We start from the raw sequence: 21902 nt of genomic DNA on the forward strand, positions 1-21902 counted from the left end.
GGTATATCGCAACAACCCCAAATAGACAGTATAGTTGATGCATTTGGTTGTGGTTTCACATTTTTGGATTTACTCCCTGACATTTATGACTACTAGGGCTGGGTTTGGCACATTTCAAATGCACTATTAATTATACATCAAAAAGATAGTTTTTTTTGTATAATGTCAAAACTGTTCTCTAGGGTAGAAGGAGAGCACAAATATCAGAAATATCTCACAGTACACAGTAGTTGAACAAACAGGTCTCTAAAACAGTTATAACACCCCACTGTCACTGTAAAGGACAAGGAGAGTGAAAAGCAAAGACATTCTACCTTTGGAGCTTACCTCTGAGCTACTGCTAAGATAGACTCATTTCACTATGAATACAAAAGTAGAGACTGATCTCCCCTGCTGTTAAGGGAAATGTAACAGCTTTTAGTGTGTAAATTGCCAAGAGGTTGGTAGCAAGGTAGAGAGTATAGTATTAATGTATTGACTTCTGCAATCGCCTTCAAGGTCCTTTAAGAGCTCTTACCACTGTTCATACAATCTCAATTCAACATTTTACTCATACAGATCAAGTCTGATAAAATATTACAAAAGTAGACAATGTCATCTCTTGGTGGAGGCCACACTATGCTATGCCTAGAAAAAGAAATCCCATATTAAAATCTATTGTCCTCTCTTTTGTGGTTATTGAGATACTATTAAAATGGCGAGGGTTATTCCCCCTGCACAAAGACAACGAATATCCAGCCCAAACCTGTAACAAAAGCTCAGTATGATTGGGCTAATATTAATGTCTCCATCTATTCCCAGGTTTCTCTCAGACTAGACTCTGACAGATAGAGATGAAGGAAAACGAAGACAGATAAACAACTGAGAAGAAGTGAACAGGGTGAGTGAATATAATAGAGATAACTTAACAGGAGAGCGGATCTATCACCCGATCACAGATTTAAATGAGAATTGGCTGTCCCGTAGAGAACAATAATTGTTTTTGATTTGATTTATTGGTAATCAAAAGCACTTTCCCAAAAACAGTATTAAGTCTCTTGTTACATCCCGATCACAGTTATTTTCCCTTTCTCCCCAATGCAGGACTGCTAATATCTGCACTAAGTAAAGAACAAGCTTGTTTAGCATAGCGCAAAATAGGAATTGACCCTTTGCTAAGTCCTTCCCTCGAATGAAGACTGGCCAAACGTAGCGTAGCATCTGCCAGCTCCAACCAGGGACCGACAACTAAACGGGGCCGCTCCATAGACTCTCATTCAATTGTTTCAGATTTTCTACATTTTCAGGCTGGTTTTCTGGATTCGAGCTAGTCATGGTTAAATGTTGAATTACTTGTGTAATTATGATACTCTGTGATATGTAGGCTATTGCTTCTATCTTCATCTTTATAACCTGTCTTCGCTGCTGTTTGGCATTCTGGATTTATCCTTCAAACGCATTGTTTCCACCCTATTGTCTGGTTCTCTCTGAAATCTCTTTTTTTCAAAAATTAGATAATACTTATTCAGGGAATGAAGTTAGTGACAGTGTGGGCACCATAGCACCTCTGACAGCTTGAGTAGCAGCATGGGGGATGGCCTGGCGAAGGGTCAATTCAGAGTGGAAGCTTCATAACTGAGAGTCAAACTGGTCTGTATTGGGGGATACTAGCGCTGGAACGTTTGTGTTCTCTGTAAGAACAGTGGTTTGGCAAAGCTGATTTAAAAACACATTCCTGCTTTGCTCACCTCGCTCTCCGATGTGGAGAACATTACCCTACTCTTGTTTCCACCCATTTTTCTTTCTCTGCAATATTTCTCTTTGTGTAGGACCTAGTGGACAGATGGAAGAGGAATAAATGGCAAGTAAGATAAGGATAAGGGTAACGGTGTCACACTGGGTCAAATCTCTCTGTAGCTCTCTCCCTTCATGGCTGCTGTGGGCAAACAGAGGTAGGAATATGCTAGCCACGTCTTGTGATCTTGCTGCCACTGTGAATAAATCTAAAAATAGCAACTTGGGAGCATGGGAGGCATTTCAGAGAGATGCCCACCAATCACTGATGCAACATTGCATATATCAATCTCTGTGTGTGAATTTGTTTGGAGGAACTGTCAAACCACTGTTGAGTGTAAGACTCAAGTCAGATGCAGAGACAAGGACATGAAGTGTGGACAAAAGACAAAAAGAGAAAAGGAGGCTAAAAAGAGAGAAGAAGCAGAGAGAAAGAGACAAAAAGAAATGGATATAATGAAAATAATCATACATCCAAAGTCCCTATCAGATGTTAGAGAATCTGGTCAGTCTGGTACAAGAAGTTATAAAAAAAAACAAGATTAATTGACATAGGGAGAACAAGTCCAATGCCCAGTGATATACTGTAGAAAGACCATTATATCTTTACTTCTCAAACTCAACATTACTGTCTGATCATTCTAAAATGGAAAAAATAAAGCTGTTATCACAACTACAAAATTTAGAGTACTGACGAGATATCATAATCCCCACAACCACTATACCCGACGCAAATCATTTTGGTCAGCATCAAGATCATGAAAGCAAGATAAAACCGGTGTCCGCCCTGGAAAACTAAAGGTGACTAAAGAAATACGATGGGATGTCCTTAACTGAGGCCTTGGACACTGCTCACAAAAGGTTCACAATGCTGGCAACCAGACTAAGGAAAAACAGCAGAGAATCACGGGCCAAAATTATAAATGCTTTGAACACAAAAAAAACTGTCTACAGTGCAATACAAGTGCAGACCCGCCAATAGATAAAGCCGAAGACTACTGATAAAGCATAATGGGGGAAACAATCATCGCATAGCACCAATGCTCAATGGATAACAGATGTAAAAGCAGACTACATTCAGACTACATTCTCCCAGAGCAGGAACCAGCCACTATCACAGCAGCAGCCATCCAATAACATGAAGAATTGGATAACATGAGTCTCTTCAAGTAACTACAGCACTGGATTGGTGCCAATTATCTCGGGCTGTCCACAACCGAGGAGAATATATATATATTTATTTTTTTTAATGCTTTGTTTTTAATCTGCTTAAAATTATAGTTAAAAAGCTATTCAATAAATGACCATGGTAACAGTCTTGTCAATGCAACCAGGACATATTAACTGTCAAGTCTGTATGCTTTGACATCAGATCTTTCTTGCTTTGGGATCCAATCAGTCAAACCACATGCCGAGGTGGCCTTGCTCATATTTAGTTCAGATCTCAGTGAGAAGTGGACAGCATGTGAGCACAATCCGGGACAATTTATCAAACACAAGTCTTGCATCATCTTCCCCGCACACAGGTGTTAGTTACTCTGTGTTGATCACGGAATTAGTGGAGCTTGTCTAGTGGCTATTCTTTAATAAAACAAGTCTACTAATACTGAACGGAGGAAGAGTAAGCAGTAAAATATTTTTTTACAGGAAATAAAATGTGTTTGTCTTCCGTTTTCCAGCCGCTCCTTTGACCACAAAATTTATTCAATCAATATCCGCTCAGTCAGGTCGCAGTAAAGTGTCAAGTGTGGACACACATACGCAGACAGTTCCCATCTGGCGCATCCGATTTTCTATGCAGTTGTCTCTTGGGGTGGCAGCATTACAGCTGTGATAGGAGCAGAATCAATACGTTGATCAAGAAGAAAGGATCCATTATTGGCCTGACTCCAGATTCTCTGGAAGCCAGCACAGAGCAGAGAACCAGAAGGAAGCTTAGGAGTGTTTTTTTACACGACGACCATCCTCTGTACCCTTCAATGACCATTTTTGGTGTTATCCATTGTGTAGATGACATATTGTGTACATTGTGTCTCTGTCTTTGTTGCTGTATTGTGTATGTCTTTGTTTATGGTGGCATTCCAGTCTCCTTTGTGGGTAAATTAAGTTCATCCTATACTATCCTATCTTGTAATAGATTATTCCTCAGACCAACAATTACAGTTTGGAGCAATTGTATTTTAAGAGGGCTCCCACTCTGACTGGCTAAGGCAAAACAACACTATCACCCTAAATGGAACCACAACAACTATGGATGAATTTCATTGAGACTGGCAGTGTGGAAAGATGGTCATTGATAAGAAAATGATAATTGGGACTAAAAGATCGAACTACCAGAAGGCTACATAGCAGGTACTGGATACAGGGCGGCTAGAAGAAGATGAGATTCCACTTGCAATTCCGGTATTCAACTGTCAGTGCAGTGGAGCTACCCATCATCAGATATTTAAACGTAGCTATGCCAATTGGCTCGTCGTCCTTGTTGCAACTCTGCTGCTTTTGTGAGGTTTTGTTTTCTTCGCAATTAAATAAACCAATTGAAGTTACATTTTAATTTAAGTTTAATTTCTCTTGCTTGCAGGCTGTCACACTCTTACTCTTGATCTTGATCTTGACATCAATAACATTAAAAATCTTCACAGATCATTTTATCGTAATTCCAGCCTCCGAAGACTGTATGCCAGCTCGAGAGAAGGATCTAGTCAGCGTCAAGGCCAGTGTTCTGAATGAAACATGAAGCATCTATCAGTAAAATTGCTCCTGAAAATAAATAGCTTGGAGAATATCTCAAACCAGCAGCAGATATGGAGAGTGCTTAAAATGAGGTTAGAGGAGATACCTTGGAAAGCAAATCCCCACACGGGAACATGGACAGTCAAAAGAGAGACCAAACCATAGTTTGTGCAAACATGCCATTGAGGGAGTAAGGCACACAGTTTAAGAGTGTATGATGTAAGCAGCAACAATATACTGAATGGCAAAACCATTGCAGTACACATGGTTTAAGAAATACAGAGGTCCAAAAACTGAGCATGGGCTTACTAGCGAGGTTCAGGGGCATGCAAGAGCAAACATTTGATAACAATAGCTTTAAATCCATGTTGCTGGATATTAGCATACACGGTCTGTCATGAAGTAATATGTGTGTATTAAGGTTAAATGTTGCAATGAACGATTCATACTGAACATAAAGAAGAGGCTGAAATGATCAGAAAACATCTGAAAATGAATGCTGATAATGATTAGTAAAAGAGAATTCACACTATTGTTCTCTCTCCACCTTTGTATTCAGTGCCTGTCCCTTTTTCTGTGATTCCTCACTTGTCTATCCTACCAATATTTAGTGAAAATAATTCACTAACAATTATAAACACCTTTTTTTTTTCGAGTTTGCTTCATTTTGGATTTGAATTATAGAAATGTATCTCAGACAGTACTAAAACGTAAACAAAATGGGTATCTTACAATGATTTATTTATACAATAATACTTTTATTACATAATAATTATGCTAGGTGTTTGGTTGTTTAATTGAGCCTATAGATTCCATTGTATCAACTATAGGACATATATATTTCTGTGGTAATGACATTGTTGAGTCTGATCAGGTGAGTTTTTGTTGAACATCACAGAGACATAATGCTAACCCTATCCTGGACACAGTCCGTAGTACCTGCTCTTTGTCTCTCACCCCCATCACCTTCTCTCTTTCCTTCTCTCTCAGCCACCTTATTTTGTCCCGTATCTTTTGCCTTCCCAAAGCTGAGCTTTGATTGACAGTTGTTTAATTTCTCTCCGTCTCAGTGAAGGAAATAAACACATGTGGGCTACATAGGGGTGAAAATGAAACTAACCATCTGGCATCACTGGTCACTGTTTAACATAGCACAGCCACATAGAAGCTATTGGTCAGATAATGTTTGTCTGGGGATGAATGGCATTGAACTATTAGCAGTTAACTCATTAAACTATCTAGTTATCTGAATCCATGCCTGTACAGTTTCCTCAAGTTGTTGTAATCAAATGAGGTCACTGAGGTCCAGACATCAGTGACCTCAATGGTAGGTATGGCCATGGGCACAACCAAGTACGTGTGAAGTGGACACAAAAATATGCACTTGGTAAGGTGGGGCCTCTAAGTCATCCATGTGAGACGCCAGAACAGGAAGGCTGAGAATGATGGAGCCGAGATTCCGGACTTGCACAACCATCAACCAAATTGTTCTCCAAGCAGTAAACGTGCTGCACAGACGCCTCAAACGTATAGGTGTATGGTAAAGTACCCAGACATGATGACGACACGCAGGCAAAGGTGGGTATTTTCCCTTTTTTTTATTTTGTAGAATAATCATCATCACACTGTTGTACTTGTGACAGTAAATTACCTTCTGTGAAAGAATAAAGAGAGGGAATGCAAAAGAAGAGACAACAAGAGAGGCAAACTATTTATGTCAGTCTCCCCCTCTCTTGTTGGTGTCACAATCAGGCTTTGCCTTGGGTGTTTTGTGTGTAGTTTTCTGTAGCTCCTCACTTCCTTCACCTGTCCCTAATTAGTTCATTCAGTGCACCTGCCAGTCACACTCTCCCTCACCTGTTCTAGTCACTATTTAAACCCTTGTCTTTCACTCACTCACTGCCAGACCATTGTGTTTGTTTTCTACCTACCCGCCCGTTTTGCTCGTCCTGTTCCCGGTTTTTCAGCCTGCCTGTTCTGCCTTGTCCAGCCGGATTTCCCCCCTCGTTTCTTGTCCTTAGATTCCCTGTGTGTTTTTGGTTTGTCATTAAACCCTTTTTCTCTTCACCTGACTTTCTGCATTTGAGTCCTCTTTATGTCCCATGACAGTTGGAGATGAATGAAACCCCATTAGCAGTATTGGGAAGCGGTCTCTTTTTTTCAACCAACCATAGAAAGAGTTTTTGTGGAGTTGGATATGATGACTGACAAATGATATCTATGTTTCGAAAAAAAAAAGCACCATTTTCGCAAATAATCTACCCAAAAGTCTGACTGAACAAACGTCGGTATCAACTGCTAATGCAGCTTTACTGTCCCATACTACCAAGACTGGTACTTGTGTTGCACCAAGGAGTGAGAAACTCTTTTATGCAATAATGGCCTTGGTTTAGAAGTGTGAGGATTAAGTCATTTTGGACTTTAGAACTCACTCTACCACATGAAGCTGCGCTGTTCTTCTCTCCTGCTGAAAAGGAAAAGTGTTGCATGGCGCTGCATTCTGCTGATCCAGGCTTGAAACACGGCAGGAGGTGTGTAATCCAACTTCAGGCTGACTATTCCAGTGTAATCTCCTGCTCACTCAGAGTACACACAAGTCACTTTTGACTGCTCCATAAAAGATTCAAACTGTCAGAGTCTGGCCATCTGTCATCTGGCTCTATGTTTGCCTGTCAGACTTTCAGGCTCTCTCTCTGTTTTTCTTTCTGTCTATCACAATGTCACGCTGCATGTGCTCGTCAGTATACTGGACTTAAATATGACTCCTTGAAAGTGAAACGAATGATCTGTTGAGCTTCTTTACATCACATAAGCACATTAAGGGAAGTACCTTGGCAATAGGATTAATAGGATTTAAGGGCCTGTGTGCATGTTTGTGCTCCGAGTGTTTTCAAGTATGTAAAAGCATGTTCAAGTGTGCTTGTGTATGCATGCATACGGTACATAATGTGTGTACATGTGTGCGTGCGTCCATGCGTGTATTTGAGCTCAACTGAAAACTGTTTTTGTTCACAGACAGCGATTCTGCAGCACCTTTGGGGAATTCTCTGCTTTCTTTTCAACTGCTCTCCTATAATTTCCTATCTTGATTTCTTGCATGCAGTGCCTCAATAAAATACAATGGGTCATTTCAGCCAAGAAGCCAACAACAATGAGGTAATCGACAATAACAAACAGAAAAGCAGCCTCTTGCCTTTGCTATCAATGTCTGGAGAAAGAATCCAAAGCATACTCAAACTAAGCCACCCACAGAAAGCCAACCGAGTACCTGAGAAGGAATATGCAGTGTCTGTCTGTAAAGGTTTAATCTGCAGTTTGCTCTGCCATTAGTCCATGATGTCTCCTTTGGAAATGTGAGAGCGGATGAAGAGGGGTAAGTATAAGTGTTGACACAGGGGCATATTAGTAATAAAAGTCTTAATGCTGTGTTGTTACATGTAAAATGCCACATGGTATCTTTCTAATAGTGTGATCTTCTGTCACATGCTACTGTCAGGGAGAAAGAGAGCATAGCTTAGAGATGTGTTGGCTTGATAACACCATTTCATTCTACAGCCAATGATGAGTAAAATATTTCTTCCTCTTTGCATTTATATGCAATTCGAGGTAATCACTTTCTGTTGGAGATCATTCTAACCTGTGATGTATGGACAATGTAATGTTACTTACTTTACAGTAAAGAATGAAGTACTTATTTTAAAAGAGCTAAAATACACATAACCATTCATCAAGAGTGGCTGTTGTTGTAGTGCCCAAACCATCACTCAAACACGACAGGATAGCTGTTGCTGACTCCATATGATTTACAATAGCAGAGCTTGAAAAATGAATGCAATTAACATATTTGGGAACTGGACATTTGCCCTATTCCACCTTCTGCAGCAAACAAATTCAGGAAGAAACACACTTCAGTATGGTCACAGGGATTTTGTGAAGAGAATACTCTGCATACTGTATGTTGAAATGGGAAAATAAACAGAGGAAAGGATCAATGTCACAGTCTAATGGTGCTGCGTTTTTTCCTGTGGCTGCAATACTACACAAGACACAGGCTACATCTTCAAGGGTTCCTGCGTAAAGATTGTATCGAGAAGAATGTAGGATTGGATCTCTTATTCTGTCTGGGCAAGAAGCTGCAACAGAGAGAGGGAAAGTTTCACAGTGCAGGTGTAAGTATCTTGATTCTCTACTCTGTGTCTTCCTGTGGATTTATAATGCCTCTTATAGCCTTCTTTATCCCTGATGCCTTTGCTCTCCCTCTCCCCTCCCTCCCCCGCTCTCACCCTAAGTGGCCAGTTGTCAAAGTCAGCTGAAGCCCAGTTAATGATGAGGTAGATTTAATAGCAAGACATCAGTGGAATAGGCGGGGAGTAGAACCCCCGGAAGCCAGCAAGCAAATACAGCCACCGAGTGTGCATACCAAAAAGAGAAAGAGAGAGAAAAGAGGAAAAAAAGAGTGCGTAGGACAAAGTAAGAGGAAAAAAAGAGAAAACTGAAGATGTTTAGAAGAAGCTAAATCCAAAAAGCAGACAAGAGAGAAGTAGAAAGCTCCCATTCAGAGAGGAAGGGGGAGAGGCAGCTCCCCTCTCTTTTATCCTCTCTCCAGCAGTGGCTACAGAATGAGCTCTTACCGTCTGTTGTAGGTCTGGGATTCCAATGCGGATGACCACGGTGTTGCCCGTCGGCTCTTCCATGGGTGCTCTCGCACTGTGGCTCCGCTCTGCACCGGGACAGAAAGCCGGAACACCGACAGGAATGGGAACACCACTGTCCTCTTCCCGGGAGCTGCCGCTGTCAGTGCTGGCCCCCTGGCTGTCGTTTGCTGTGTGTGTGTGAGGCTGTGTGTGTGTGTGTGAGTGTGTGTATGTGTATGTGTGATGCTGCTGCTGCTGGTCCTGCCGTGGAGGGCTGGGTGGCTCATGTTTGCCGGCTGCCGGACGCAGAGGCATGCTCCGTGTTAGGGGCTCGGTCTATGTCTCTCTCTCTCTCCAGACACACACACACAAGCACACACACAAACACACACACACACACACACACACACACACACACACCGATGGCTCTCGCTCACACTACACGCACACACGGTTTGCAGCGTGCATCACTTGCCTGGGAGAGAAAAAGAGGGCGGGAGAGAGAGGCAGGGGAGGAGGGTGGCAGGGAGGGAATGGGCATAAAGGAGGGGGTATTAGGAGATTACAAAGAGATGAAGGGTAAAAACACAGAGAGACGATAAATACCAGCGCAACTTGGAAATAAAACCGAGGAGAGATGCATAGATAAAGCAAGATTGAAGGAATTACATTCATAAAACAGTGCAACATTATTTAACTCTAATCTGTGATTTGCACAAATGATAATCCTAATGCAATTAGTAAAAAAAGAGACACATTTATTCTTTAAATAGAACAAAATAGATAAAACAAAAACAGAACAGAAAAAGCAGAATAGAGGGAGAGGATTACTCAACATTTGCATGAAAATGGATATTTAGTATTAACTGCACGTGTGTTTGAATAGTGTTAAACTAAAGTTTTTTTAATATGCTCAATATGTATACTACAGTGGCCATAATGCGACACGGTTGCCGTCATACATTGTTGCCCTTGCTGTAGTGCACGCTGTCGTGCCGTCGGGACACAATGGGGGATTGTTCGTGCGGATCAATGTCGTGCAGGATTTGGCCTTCATGCTTCACTTTATCTACGAGGGGTGTCGCTGATTAAATGGTTCCCATGTAAACACAGTGACACGTAGTCATAGACGGAGCAAGCTGTCATAAAAGAGGTTGAGGTTTTTGTGGGAGTTTTTCCCATTGAGGGTCATTCTCAAAAGGGGCGTTGTTTTCAATTTCTGTTTCATCATGCAGGCCCTGTGAAGCACTGAGACTGGTCATTAAGGGCTACTAATGTCTAACTGACCTTAATTTTTATCTGTCCCTTGTAAAACAGGCATCCAAAGGGATTTCATAGTCTGAGACTTTCGTGTTTAATGAAGAAAGATGTGTTGACCAACTAACATGCTGGTTCAGTTCATGCTGTCAGATTAGATTGAACTCAGGACAACAATGGGAATGCTTATCAGAGGAGATTGGTACCCTTTGTGTGTAAGACAAATATGTAAGGGCTTGAGTATTGCCAGTTTCAAAATCAACCATTTGAATAAGCGAGCTTGTCATGAAAGAAAATGTGGCGTAAAATATTTGTGGCAGGTATGTGAATTATTAATTGTGATCTTAAGTCAGTGCTATGCCATATTGTGTTGTCAGTGTCATCATTGTGCAAGTTGACCCAACAGCCTTGAGAAAGCATTTTCTTATTGGATGGAATTTAAAGCATGCACGTCAGGGGGAATACAAGTGATGAACGCTCTGAAGCTGCTGTAGCACAAGACTATGTTGGCTCTCCAGTGAACACACAAATGCAGATATACAGTATATGGAGACACATGTGCACAAACATTCTATAGACTCTCACAGAAATACAGGCTGCAGGAATATTTACACACAATCAGACGTCAACATCCTTCTGCTGTGTCCTCTGCATGGGTAATTAATGAAGAATAAGTCCTCACTGGTTACACATGTCACATACATATTTTTGTTTTGTAAACTTAATTAAAAGGTAAATGTATGAGTTTCAAGTTAATGGAGAGAGCAACACAACATAAGCTCTACCAATCATCAGACATCGGGATGGAAAGGCAAAAGTTGGTCCAGAGAAGACGTGGAAGCTGCTGATATCGAGACCCAAAAATACAAATGAAATAGCTATTCTGTCTATATGCTCCGAGTTCACAAATATTACTGTATTTGAAAATCCTAAATGCTCCACGATTCAATTCAAAGTCACCTATTTAGATAAACCCCTTAGATAGCTGTTGGGGAAAAATCTAAATGACTAATTATTGTGCATTTAATAATTTGGGAATGTTATGCGTTTACAAAGCCTCATGTAAGCTTTCGAGGCCTTCAAATGGTTTCGTGTGAACTTTCTGTAACACCAGTCTCAGCAAATGTTTAGTCTATTAAGAAGCAGTTGACGGTCGAAAGATTTCAACATTTCAAGCTGTTTAACCTAAGAAAGCCATAATAAACCTGTCGAGGCGTCAATACTTACGCCTGGCTGATTTGCGACCATGACTTACGAGAAAGTGACCTTTGTACTAGAACGAATTGTTAAGGTGTCCAGATACGTAGACTACGCTGTGTGAGCGCAAAATGTGTGTGTGTTACCCTGTGCCAGCCCACTGCATGTTGTTTACTTAGTATAAATATCAGAGACTCGGAGACAGATCTTCGAACAGCCTTGGTGCATCAACTTGTTTGTGTTTCAACTCTGTTCCTTCTTGCAAGAATAAATGTCTTGTGATTAATGATTTTTTACATTGGCTTGAGTGAATTTTTCCAACAATAGCCCTTAGAGGCTTAGACAAACATAGTTCAACTGCATGTCAGGAAGAACCAATCACAGACGACAGATATCTTTCTTTTCTTCCATAAACATCATTCAAGATAAATATGGAGAAGTTGATCATTTTAGTGCAGGCTATGCAGAGCTTTACGACCTTTAAAGAAAAGTTACAATAGTGTTTGTGTTTGCTGTCGATGATAGTTCATAGAAAGATGACGGCCAAAATTGGAATCCGCCAAGAAAATTGCAATAGGTGCATCTTTCATATTTACTTCTCATTGTTATTTTCATCAAGCAGAAGGTTAGCGGTATGTATTCATCCCAGGCTGCACTACAGATGCTTGCATGCGAGTACTCTGCCACTGCTGGACAGTCTACAGCTCTACAGTGCATAATCCCATTAGCATTGGAGAAGCAGCATGGCAGGTAGCCCTAATACATTAGAGGATTTAGCAGATCACTCTGCCTGTATCGTCTACAGCCTGCCAGGTCTTTAGGGCAAGGAAAATTGATAACTCTCACCCAGACCTCGTAGGGTGCCTCAATATTCACAGTACTATAAAGCAATTCTGTGCCCTTACTATAAAACTGGCACAATGGACTAACAACTTATCTCAACCAATTACAACACATTTTGTTATTAGTTTCAAACAACTTAAGATATTTATAATTTTTAGTTGTGTATTTGTCAATATCATCAGCCAGAATCCTGCACTTGAATTTATTGACTGATATCGGAATACATGAACTGCATAACAAATAACACCAGATCGCACAATTAGAAGGATTAAGTCCTGTGAATGTGGCAAAGGGACCTAAAATGGCTTGCCAATGGCAACATTGATTCCCCTAGATAGTAGGGGCGGTGCCAGGGAGGGATTTCATCCCACTTGCATCATACGAGGATAAACTGTGTGGAGGATAAACTGTGTGGGCAACAGAACTTGAAGAGATCGACATACAGGGAACATGTTATCTGGTTGGACAAATTGTAAACGAGAAAAGTTAGGGAATAAAGAATTGGGGTTTATATGCAGTACACTTTCTTCATTCATCTTGATTTAACCTCTTTTGACCTTTAAGGAGCAATAACCAACATTCAGTGAATTAATATAACAGCAAAACACTATTTGCTATGTAAAGATATAATGGAGTAATGAGAGAGAGAAGTTGCTCTCCCTCTGTGTGTTGTTATTAGAGGTTCTCCGTTCTTTGTTTACATAGCCGGGCCAGCCGCTTGTGCTTTCCGTGCATGTTAGTGCACGTGAGCGTGCCCCACTGGCTAGCTCACGGCCGCAGCTCTGCAATGCTCTCATATGTTACAGTTGATAACGCCGTCTCGACCGTCAGTGCCATGTTGAGAGGCGTTGAGTGGCAATCCAAATGCTCCCAATCTCGTATTATGCACCTTTAACTTTCAACAGTGCAGTTCACAGGGTTCTACAGAGTATTCTGGCAGATCTATAATATTTCAGATTGAGGCATGAATCTGTGGTGTGTCTGAGTTTGTCATTCTATAACTAGAACTGAAACACTTGGGTAACTAAATGATCAGTGGGACAGAAAATATATCTGCGAACATTTTGCTAATTGATTAATTGTTCCAGCTATTATCAAAACATAACTTAAATATTCACAGGTTAATAATAATTAAAAATCATAATCAAATAATTTCACACCGGCATATACAATACTAAACTATACGGCATGAATGGAATAAATGAGAAGTACTGCTTAATTAAATAGTTGGACATTGATTCTGGCCTGAAAAAAATGCATTGGCTTATACCGGGCATGGATAATAAATATCATTTGTCATTTTTCTCTTTAATTGTAGAATGACAAAATGCCCCTGCTCCTCTGATAATGTGTATAGAATAGTGTGATGATATATTACACCTGTTTAGAGACTTGGCTGGCAACAGGGCTAACTTTAAAACATTTAGTAGCTATGAGTGCCTATAGGTTAACACTGCAGTCCAGATCCTCTGTCTAACTCCCATTGCATGGTAACATTACGAGAGTGGACTAGAATTATAAGAAGGCTAGCTCCCATGCCTCAGCTAACAGCTACTGCCTTTTCTCTCTTCGGCTCAGATCTGTTTTATCCCTTCCCCTCATACGTCATCTCTTGCGCTCCAGTCCAGTGAAAACAAAGTGAATAATTCATGACCATACAGATCAGTACGTGCATGGATCCAGTGCAATGTATGCATGTATCTCAAACATCCGCTAGCCTTGAAGTCCTTTGCCACTGAGCTGTACATGAGGGCATTCACAAATACAACTAAAATCTACAGCCAGCCATCAAGCAAGCCTTAAATGCTCCCCTCCCAGACGTCCACACTGGGGAAAAAAGGAGGCTGAGGAAGGAGGGAGGGACAAAGATAAAGGTAAGTTGACTGAGGTAGCATGAAGCAGAGAGGGTCAGATAGGATGTGGCTAAGGCAGTCAGTGGGCCAAGAAAAAAATAGGAGAAAGGGAGCGTGGAAGAAAAAGGAGGGTGGCAGAGTGATAACAGAAAAGGAAGGTGGGAGAGCCAGCGAGAGGGTGGGAGAGCATTACATACAGTCAGCTTTGACAAACCAGCCACATAGCCTGTGGCCAGGAGTAAATGTGATAACTGTTCACAGACCCCATCACAGTTTGCTTCACGCTCCTCTACACCTGGTAAAGCAAATGTCATGGCCACTCACAAACTGAAGTCACCCGGGGCCACATTTACTCACACACACACACACAGACTTTATCTCTCTGTTCCTTAACATTTCCATTCATTCCATCTTTCATTCCTTTGATACCTCCATCTCTCTCATAGCGAATGTGAATGACGATAATTCATTGGTAAGGTTGAGAAGCGTCAAACAAAAAGGGGGGAGAATGTGGTTTTAGCCATCTGCTATTGTGTTCTGGAGTACCTGTATGCGGGATATTTCAGGCTATCAGTCTTAATTGGCTGATTTGTCTTTGAGCAGAGCTGACCTCAAAAGAGACTAGACATCCATTTCACTTTTAAAACAGATAAATACGATGAATAAACGCGACTGGATCCACAGATCAACGAACACGTTCGCAGTGAAACGGAGCTCCACAACCACAGTCCGCCCGCGGCCGGTCCGCGGGCTGCCGGTCAGCGCCGGACCGCCGGCCGGCGGACGCGCTGGCGGAGGTGGGATCCCAGCCCTGCTGCGAACCGGCCACCGCAAACTGCCGAAATACAACTGGGGAGGCTGGACTGTCACTGGCGTCCATGAATCGAGAAGGACTTCTTACTGGAACTGAAACGATGTACCATACAACCATGGGATTAAACTCTTTGTTAACAAAGAAAGGAGGATGGACTTTGTCTTTAAGTGAACAGCATTTGGTAAGTGACAAACTGCGTTTGTTTACATCTGCAGTAACGTTACTACTGTTCATTTGTCTATCGTGTCGTTTTTATGAATAATATTTGAATGGCTCGTGCTCTTGTGTGGTGGAATGCGTGGATCCGCTGCAGGTCTGCTGGATTGATGAGTCATGCTTTGTTGTCATATAAATATGTGACTGGTTCTTATGACTTTGTTGTTGTCATTGTATTAATTACGTTGATTTGACTATGCATTGTCCATGACGCAGCATGACGTGACGCATGTATCTGCACCGTAGCTGTTCAACTGTAGTAGGACAGCACAAATGGCCCAGGTTTAAAATGCACGGCCCGCCAATATTACTGAACATTGGTAGCAAACGGTATCGATCGAGATCGCAATTTGGGATATGTTTACAAACATTCTGACTGAAATTAAAACTACAAATAGTTTCTATTAATTGCACTCCGAGCCCACTTTAAAGTGCAAGCATATAGAAATGAAAATATTGTTTGTGCGAGTTTGTACATGCGGTTAGTGTAGAGAATCGAGGTGTCAACAGACACACACACAATCTCCCTGTCTCTGACACACACAAATACACAGACAGCTCACACAGATTAGCCACTCAGTGTAAACAAAACACTGCCTGACCCATTCAGAGCCCAGGGCCACATGCAGAGGCCCCATATGGAAAATTAGCCATGCGCTAAAAGCTTTTGGAATCAATGCTCTACAGTAGCTGCACCACATCCCAAACCCACTTTCTCTATCCAGTTCACATGGGCTGACACAGCAAGCAGATGTGCCCCCTTCTTCTCACACACACACACACACACACACGCACACGCACACGCATACAGTTAACGTACATGAAAGCTCCAGTGATAGTCCTAGGCTCACAGCAGGGTAATCATAATGTTATACCTTTTATGAGTTATAATATCAATATATGTTTTGATTTGGTTGGCAGGGTGGAAATCCTGCTTGGCAAGCTCCTTCACTATGGCTTTTTCAATCCATCACCCCTGCAGACAGGACTGGAAATGTGACAAACTGACAGAGGGAAACATTTTCCCAGTTATGGAATATGGCTTTTTTTCCACTAAAATGCAAAGAGTACATTTGAGGGCACAGCTATTTCTACGCTCTGTCAGAAAAAAATTAGTTCTGAGACTGGGCAATGCATCACTTGAGCTGATGTGACATTTTCAACATTGTTTTGTGGTACCACACTATTTAATAGCACAGACACATACAGTTCTATAAATATGCTGAATCAAACAATATGCAAGAAACAAAGCAGAAAATAATAATTGAGACTGAAGTGACAGTGAGGTAAACAATGTTGCCGTGAACATTTTGATCCGTCTATATCCATCAATGAACAGATGTTTCTAAACAAGTTGTGTGTAAGGTTTAAATACATTTGTCGGGATGCAGATGCAAAAATTAATTTTCTAAGGCACTAAATTGTGTGTACCAAAATCCATTTCCAGCATCCTCAAAGATTCTTCTCCTATCTTTGCTGTTATTGCTTCCTCTTGTTCTCACACAATTCTTTTTCTGTTCATAAATTCTCTCTATGACCACAGACAGTTGTGGATGTACAGTATCTGTTGATCTCCGTGTTTCCAGGGTTGCTGCTGGAGTGACAGTTGGCTCTTTGATGCAGGCTGCCTATAAATAATCAATGGGGTTCCCCAGAGAGAAGTTTCATAAAGCCTGCCAGCCAATTAAGACCCGTTTCTTACCTTGCTCTGCCTTATCTCTCCACACACCACCACAGCTCTTAAAAGGCAGACTGGGATAATAGGGAGGTCAAGGATGTCACTGTGCCAGGCTCAGCTTAATACTATCAAATATATGTTTTACTGGGTGGGGAATCAGGATTTGTGCCATTTAGCTTACAATACTGCCACGATGCCTAGTGCAATTTCAATACGTTCCTATTCCCAGGTGTTCCGATTGGGCAAAGGGTGACAAAAATTTTGTGTGGTCGATTCTGAATCATTAAGCCGAGCATTAAGGCATTAAGTGGACAGCCTGTTAGAAGTCCTACACACTTCCTCCTGAGCACACTTAGTGCTCTATATTGTCCTGTTTGCTAAATGTTTAACTGCAGCTAGTGGCTTAAGCTATAGAATAGTAATATCAAATAGTAAATCCACACTGCATTTCTATATACCCATAAATAAGATATGACCTACCAGATGTTTCCAAACTGTTGCTGAAGACAGACACCTGCTATGAATATCACTAATAAGGGTGTGGCCAAAAGTGCAACCATACACAAGAACTGCAGCAGTTTGTTGTCATTCAACTGCTAAACAATGACGATCATAAAAGCTATCTAAAAGCCAAAGTAGGGTTTTAGGAAAGCTTAATCTATTGTATTGTTAATTTTAACATCTAAAAAGCAAGGAATCTCTGTCCGCCAGCCTGTTCTTGAAAACTGCTCATTCGATCTACACTCGGTGGGTGTATTGTCGGGGACCTAAGAATGTGCAGTGTCAAAGTTGAGTGTCAATACCGAGTGCAAAGCAATAAACCTGTTCCAAACAGGCACATGCTCCCAACTGGCACTGCAATAGTAGTGCTAAAATACAGGGCAGGACATGTCACGGGGAGTGGTGGTGGACCCAAACGCAGGCTGAGACATTTACCGGGGCAGAGGACAGGCGGAGAAGTCCAAACTGGCAGGGCCGGCAAAGGGACACCAGTCGGAGTGTAAACGTGGGAAAGTCAGGTATAGCTGCGAAGAACGATCTGGCCGTGAGTGTGTGTGTGAGACTGGGGTCTAAATAGTAGGTGCAGCAGAGTGAGCAGGTGAGAGTGATGAGCTGATGAGGTGGGTGTGACTAACAGGTGCACTGAATGAGCTGATTAGGTGAGTGAGCGATAGAGTGACAGGAGAGAAGGGGCAGAGCTGTGACAGGACAAGACAACTTTTACTCAAAAGCCATTTCACCATCATCCTAATTCCAGAGTACATTATTTTCCTCTATCACAGTACATATAACCATGTTCCAATAGTCCAGACAACTCTTAGACTGAACTGTTTGTTTACATCGGCTGACCTGTGGTCTTGAGTCAGATGCATGTTGCTAAAAAAGGAATCAGGGAGTGGCAGCAAAGTTTTCATTCAGTGATGCAATAACTTCTACTTTCGATCAGTTTAGGGTACCATCCCTATCTAGTCAAGAATTTAGGAATAACGAATAGCTTGCATCCAGACATGCACACAGTATGCATCAATCTGATCCGATCGCGTAGCCTACAGACTTGACGGCTAATGACGTAAAGCTGTTGTATCTGGACCCGGACCTACAAGCGATGGATAATTGAAAATTATTCAATTTTGATGCAGCAGAAAATAAATCTATGAGCCCAATATGATCAGAATCCTAACACATGAATTCACTGCACAACAATGATGTTGACAGAGAGAATAGAGCTGAAACAAGTGGTTTAATAACCAAAAAGTCCCTGCACACTCATTTCTCTTTTTAGAAGATAAGATGAATAAAATATCGTGGCTTTTTTGGTTGACATCACTTCACACCTGAATTAACTGAATTTAAAGCTGCAGTGCAAGAACAATTCAAAAGTTAAGGATTAATATTTTACATCCTTAAATGCAGACCTTATTTTACTTGAAGTAAGAGAAGAACATTTATTTATTTATTATTAGAGTATGTATTATTTATAATTCATCCAATTCAATTTGAAAACTGACAATAAATGTTCTTGAGATATTCAATTAAATGTTCTTTATTTGATTTGACAGTCAGTTGTTGACTACATACAGATGTTGATATAACTGGAAGGCTACTTCAATATACATGGGACTAAATTATAGGGTAAGTTAATCATTATTGTGATGCTCTGGACCTTTGCATGAGGAAATTCTCTCTAACTGGACCTCGTGGAATTCAATTGAATACCCCTGATGAAGGAAGTAACTCCAAACCAGTATATTTAATCAAAGCACTTTCTCCCAAAGCCTCCCTTCTCTGTTACTTTCATATACAGTACACTCTGTCAGAGAGTGAAGCCACCGATCCAACAGCAGAGCTGTGGAGTGTGACAATTTAAATTGAAAACGACATAAGTCGTTGTAAAACTTTGCAATCTCCCGAGCTTTAAAATAATTAAATACCTGACTTAAGTGTACATTATGTAATAGATTAAATTATGGCCTGCAATTACACAACTAGCTAAATAAGTCAATGCACAATGAGTGCATGTTCTGTTTCTGTTGTGGAACACTGTCGACCGTATTCCTGCTGAAGCAACGGGAATTGTGATAGAATAATAATGTGTGTGTGTGTGTGTGTGTGTGGGTGTGTGTGTGTGTGTGTGTGTGTGTGTGCGTGTGGGGGAGGGGGGTAACATGGATGTGGCTTTAATATTTGCCTCAAACAACGATGTGGAACTATGGCCTGGCATCCCCCCTCTATTCAGTAATAAATATTTCACGCTGTTTACTCCACTGCTGCCCTTAAACCCAAAGCATTCTATCTTTGAGTGTGCTTTTATGCACCCGCATCCGTGCAAAAATGATAAAAGAAATTAAATGGGGTTATATAAGGAGAAATTAGGGGTAGCAGGGTAGAAACAAATAAAAGTGTTCCTCCTAATATGTTAGCACATGTGGGGAAAGTCAGATGACAAACAGACGGAAGGTAAGCCACTATTCATGAGCACATACAGACCAACCGATATGATCCCTTTCAATCAGAGGTATAAACCAGGTTGAGAGGTAAAGGAGCCATCTATCATCTGTTCCTGAGCTTTTACTATTGATCTGCATTCGTCATCTGTGCGGTAAAAATGCTGTATCTGGGTCACAGTCCAGTCCGGTGGCAGTTTGACATATCAAACTGGAGCTCTGATGTAGGGCATCATGCATAGAAACATCAGTCAAAAAATCTGAAACCGATTACCGTGTCAAAAGGCAGTATCACAATCCTGCAACAACACAAAATCTTGTCTGGGACTTTATGAAACAAAAACACACATTTTAAGAAAAATAGTCTGTTTAGCCAATTTGAATGGAACAGTAATGGAGGAAAAATGCTAAATTTGAATGAGATGTTGTATGGAAAGGTGTGAAAGGTAAGTTGAGTGAGCTTCAAGGGAGCTGTGGCTCTGCACAAAAACCTGTATGAACTGATATAGGCTATAAATCACTCTTGCTTACAGCAATCCACATTTTCAGAGCACTTTTTAAATCACTTCTACACACATGATGTCAGTGGTCTCAATTCCTGTTGTAAAAATCAAACATTTTAAAAATGATCTTCATGACAATGACAGGCAACACGTTGTTAAGCAGGTAATTGATTAGAATTATTAACACCATACACTGTATGATTTTATCGTGGGACTCAACTGGCCATGGTAGTGGCAGACTGGATCCTGGATGACATGGTGCTCTTGAGCAAAATGTGTTAACCAACAACCATGGGCCATGACTAGATATTTGGACCATCTGAGAGGGCAAAACCTTACCTTTAAAATAATATGTATGTGGTTAATACAGGTAAAGGAACATATTCACAGGAACAGCTTTTCTTGTGTATTAGACATTTTGTTATTTTCTTTGCATAATTTCCAAGAAGCACACAAACAGCCAATATCATATTAGCAGTGATGTAATCTTGTACCTAAGCCAACTAAGACAGTCGTAAAGGTTGTTCATTGTAATAGAAGCAATGTGTTTGAATCTGCATATACACATCTTGTTATTTTTGAAAAGACAAATCATGTTAAAGTATGTACATATAACAATGGGAAGTGAAAAATGTGAGTTTGGCCTCATATCTGTATTTACATTTTTCTATAATATTTTTTGAAGATATGGTAACCCTTTATGTAAAGGTCTATTGCATTATAAACACATTCAGAATAAATTATAATGTGTTTACGAGGAAGGATAAAACAGTTTATAAGTAAGTAATTTGTGAAAAAGTATTAGAAAATACATTAAAATGATTTGACCTTGTGTATTAAATAATAGTTATTTAGACACTGCTTAGGATCTTATTACAAGTAGATATGAGTGTCCAGTAGTCCAGACACACCCCAGGGAGAGGATATGATGAAAAAGAAGATGATTGCCAGGGAAGGAACTTCCCAATTAGACAGCAGTCTATTACTTTAAGAGGTGATAACAATTCATAAACTGCCAGTCGACAAGGTCTATCATATTAAAACATAATCTGTATAGGAATTAAAAAATAATAGCTAGAATTTGCCAGCCCAGTTGATAGCGGTACGTTAATTTTGTGTCCGAGCCCATGGACTATAACCCATGGTGTGCTGGGCACTTGCCGGGTGCAAAGGGATGTGAATAGCACTGCTCAACACATGCATGCCAACGTTCACTACACTTGAGCTTAAAATGTATGGGTGTGGCCTTGTACATAAAAATAAGTTACGATTCTCAAGAAGAAGAAGAATTATTCCGTCCTTGCAGCAGCCTCTTTTTTCACTGTTTCTCTCTGTCATCTTCACTGATATAAAAAACAGATAAAGGTTGGGAGGAAACACAGTGTTTCAACTGAAACCCATCCCTATCACTGTGAGTGATGAAGGGAAGGGAAAAGGGTACATCATAGCAACGACA

At 40.9% G+C, this 21902-nt stretch overlaps 1 protein-coding gene and 1 long non-coding RNA gene across 2 annotated transcripts in view; both read right to left on the reverse strand.

Moving 5' to 3' along the window:
* Nucleotides 1-9530, reverse strand: part of shank3a (SH3 and multiple ankyrin repeat domains 3a) — a 120910-nt gene extending 111380 nt beyond the window's left edge. Inside the window, exon 1 of the mRNA XM_031857676.1 lies at nt 9138-9530. Within this exon, the coding sequence (XP_031713536.1) occupies nt 9138-9455 (318 nt within the window). The 5' untranslated portion in view covers nt 9456-9530. The remainder of the gene's footprint in view (nt 1-9137) is intronic.
* A 12-nt stretch (nt 9531-9542) lies between these two features.
* Nucleotides 9543-21902, reverse strand: part of LOC116391226 (uncharacterized) — a 38640-nt gene continuing 26280 nt past the window's right edge. Inside the window, exon 3 of the long non-coding RNA XR_004213230.1 lies at nt 9543-9615. This is a non-coding gene — a long non-coding RNA (uncharacterized LOC116391226). The remainder of the gene's footprint in view (nt 9616-21902) is intronic.

This window comes from Anarrhichthys ocellatus, unplaced genomic scaffold (assembly GCF_004355925.1).
Source record: "Anarrhichthys ocellatus isolate YVR2014 unplaced genomic scaffold, GSC_Weel_1.0 scaffold2, whole genome shotgun sequence".
NCBI lineage: Eukaryota > Metazoa > Chordata > Actinopteri > Perciformes > Anarhichadidae > Anarrhichthys > Anarrhichthys ocellatus.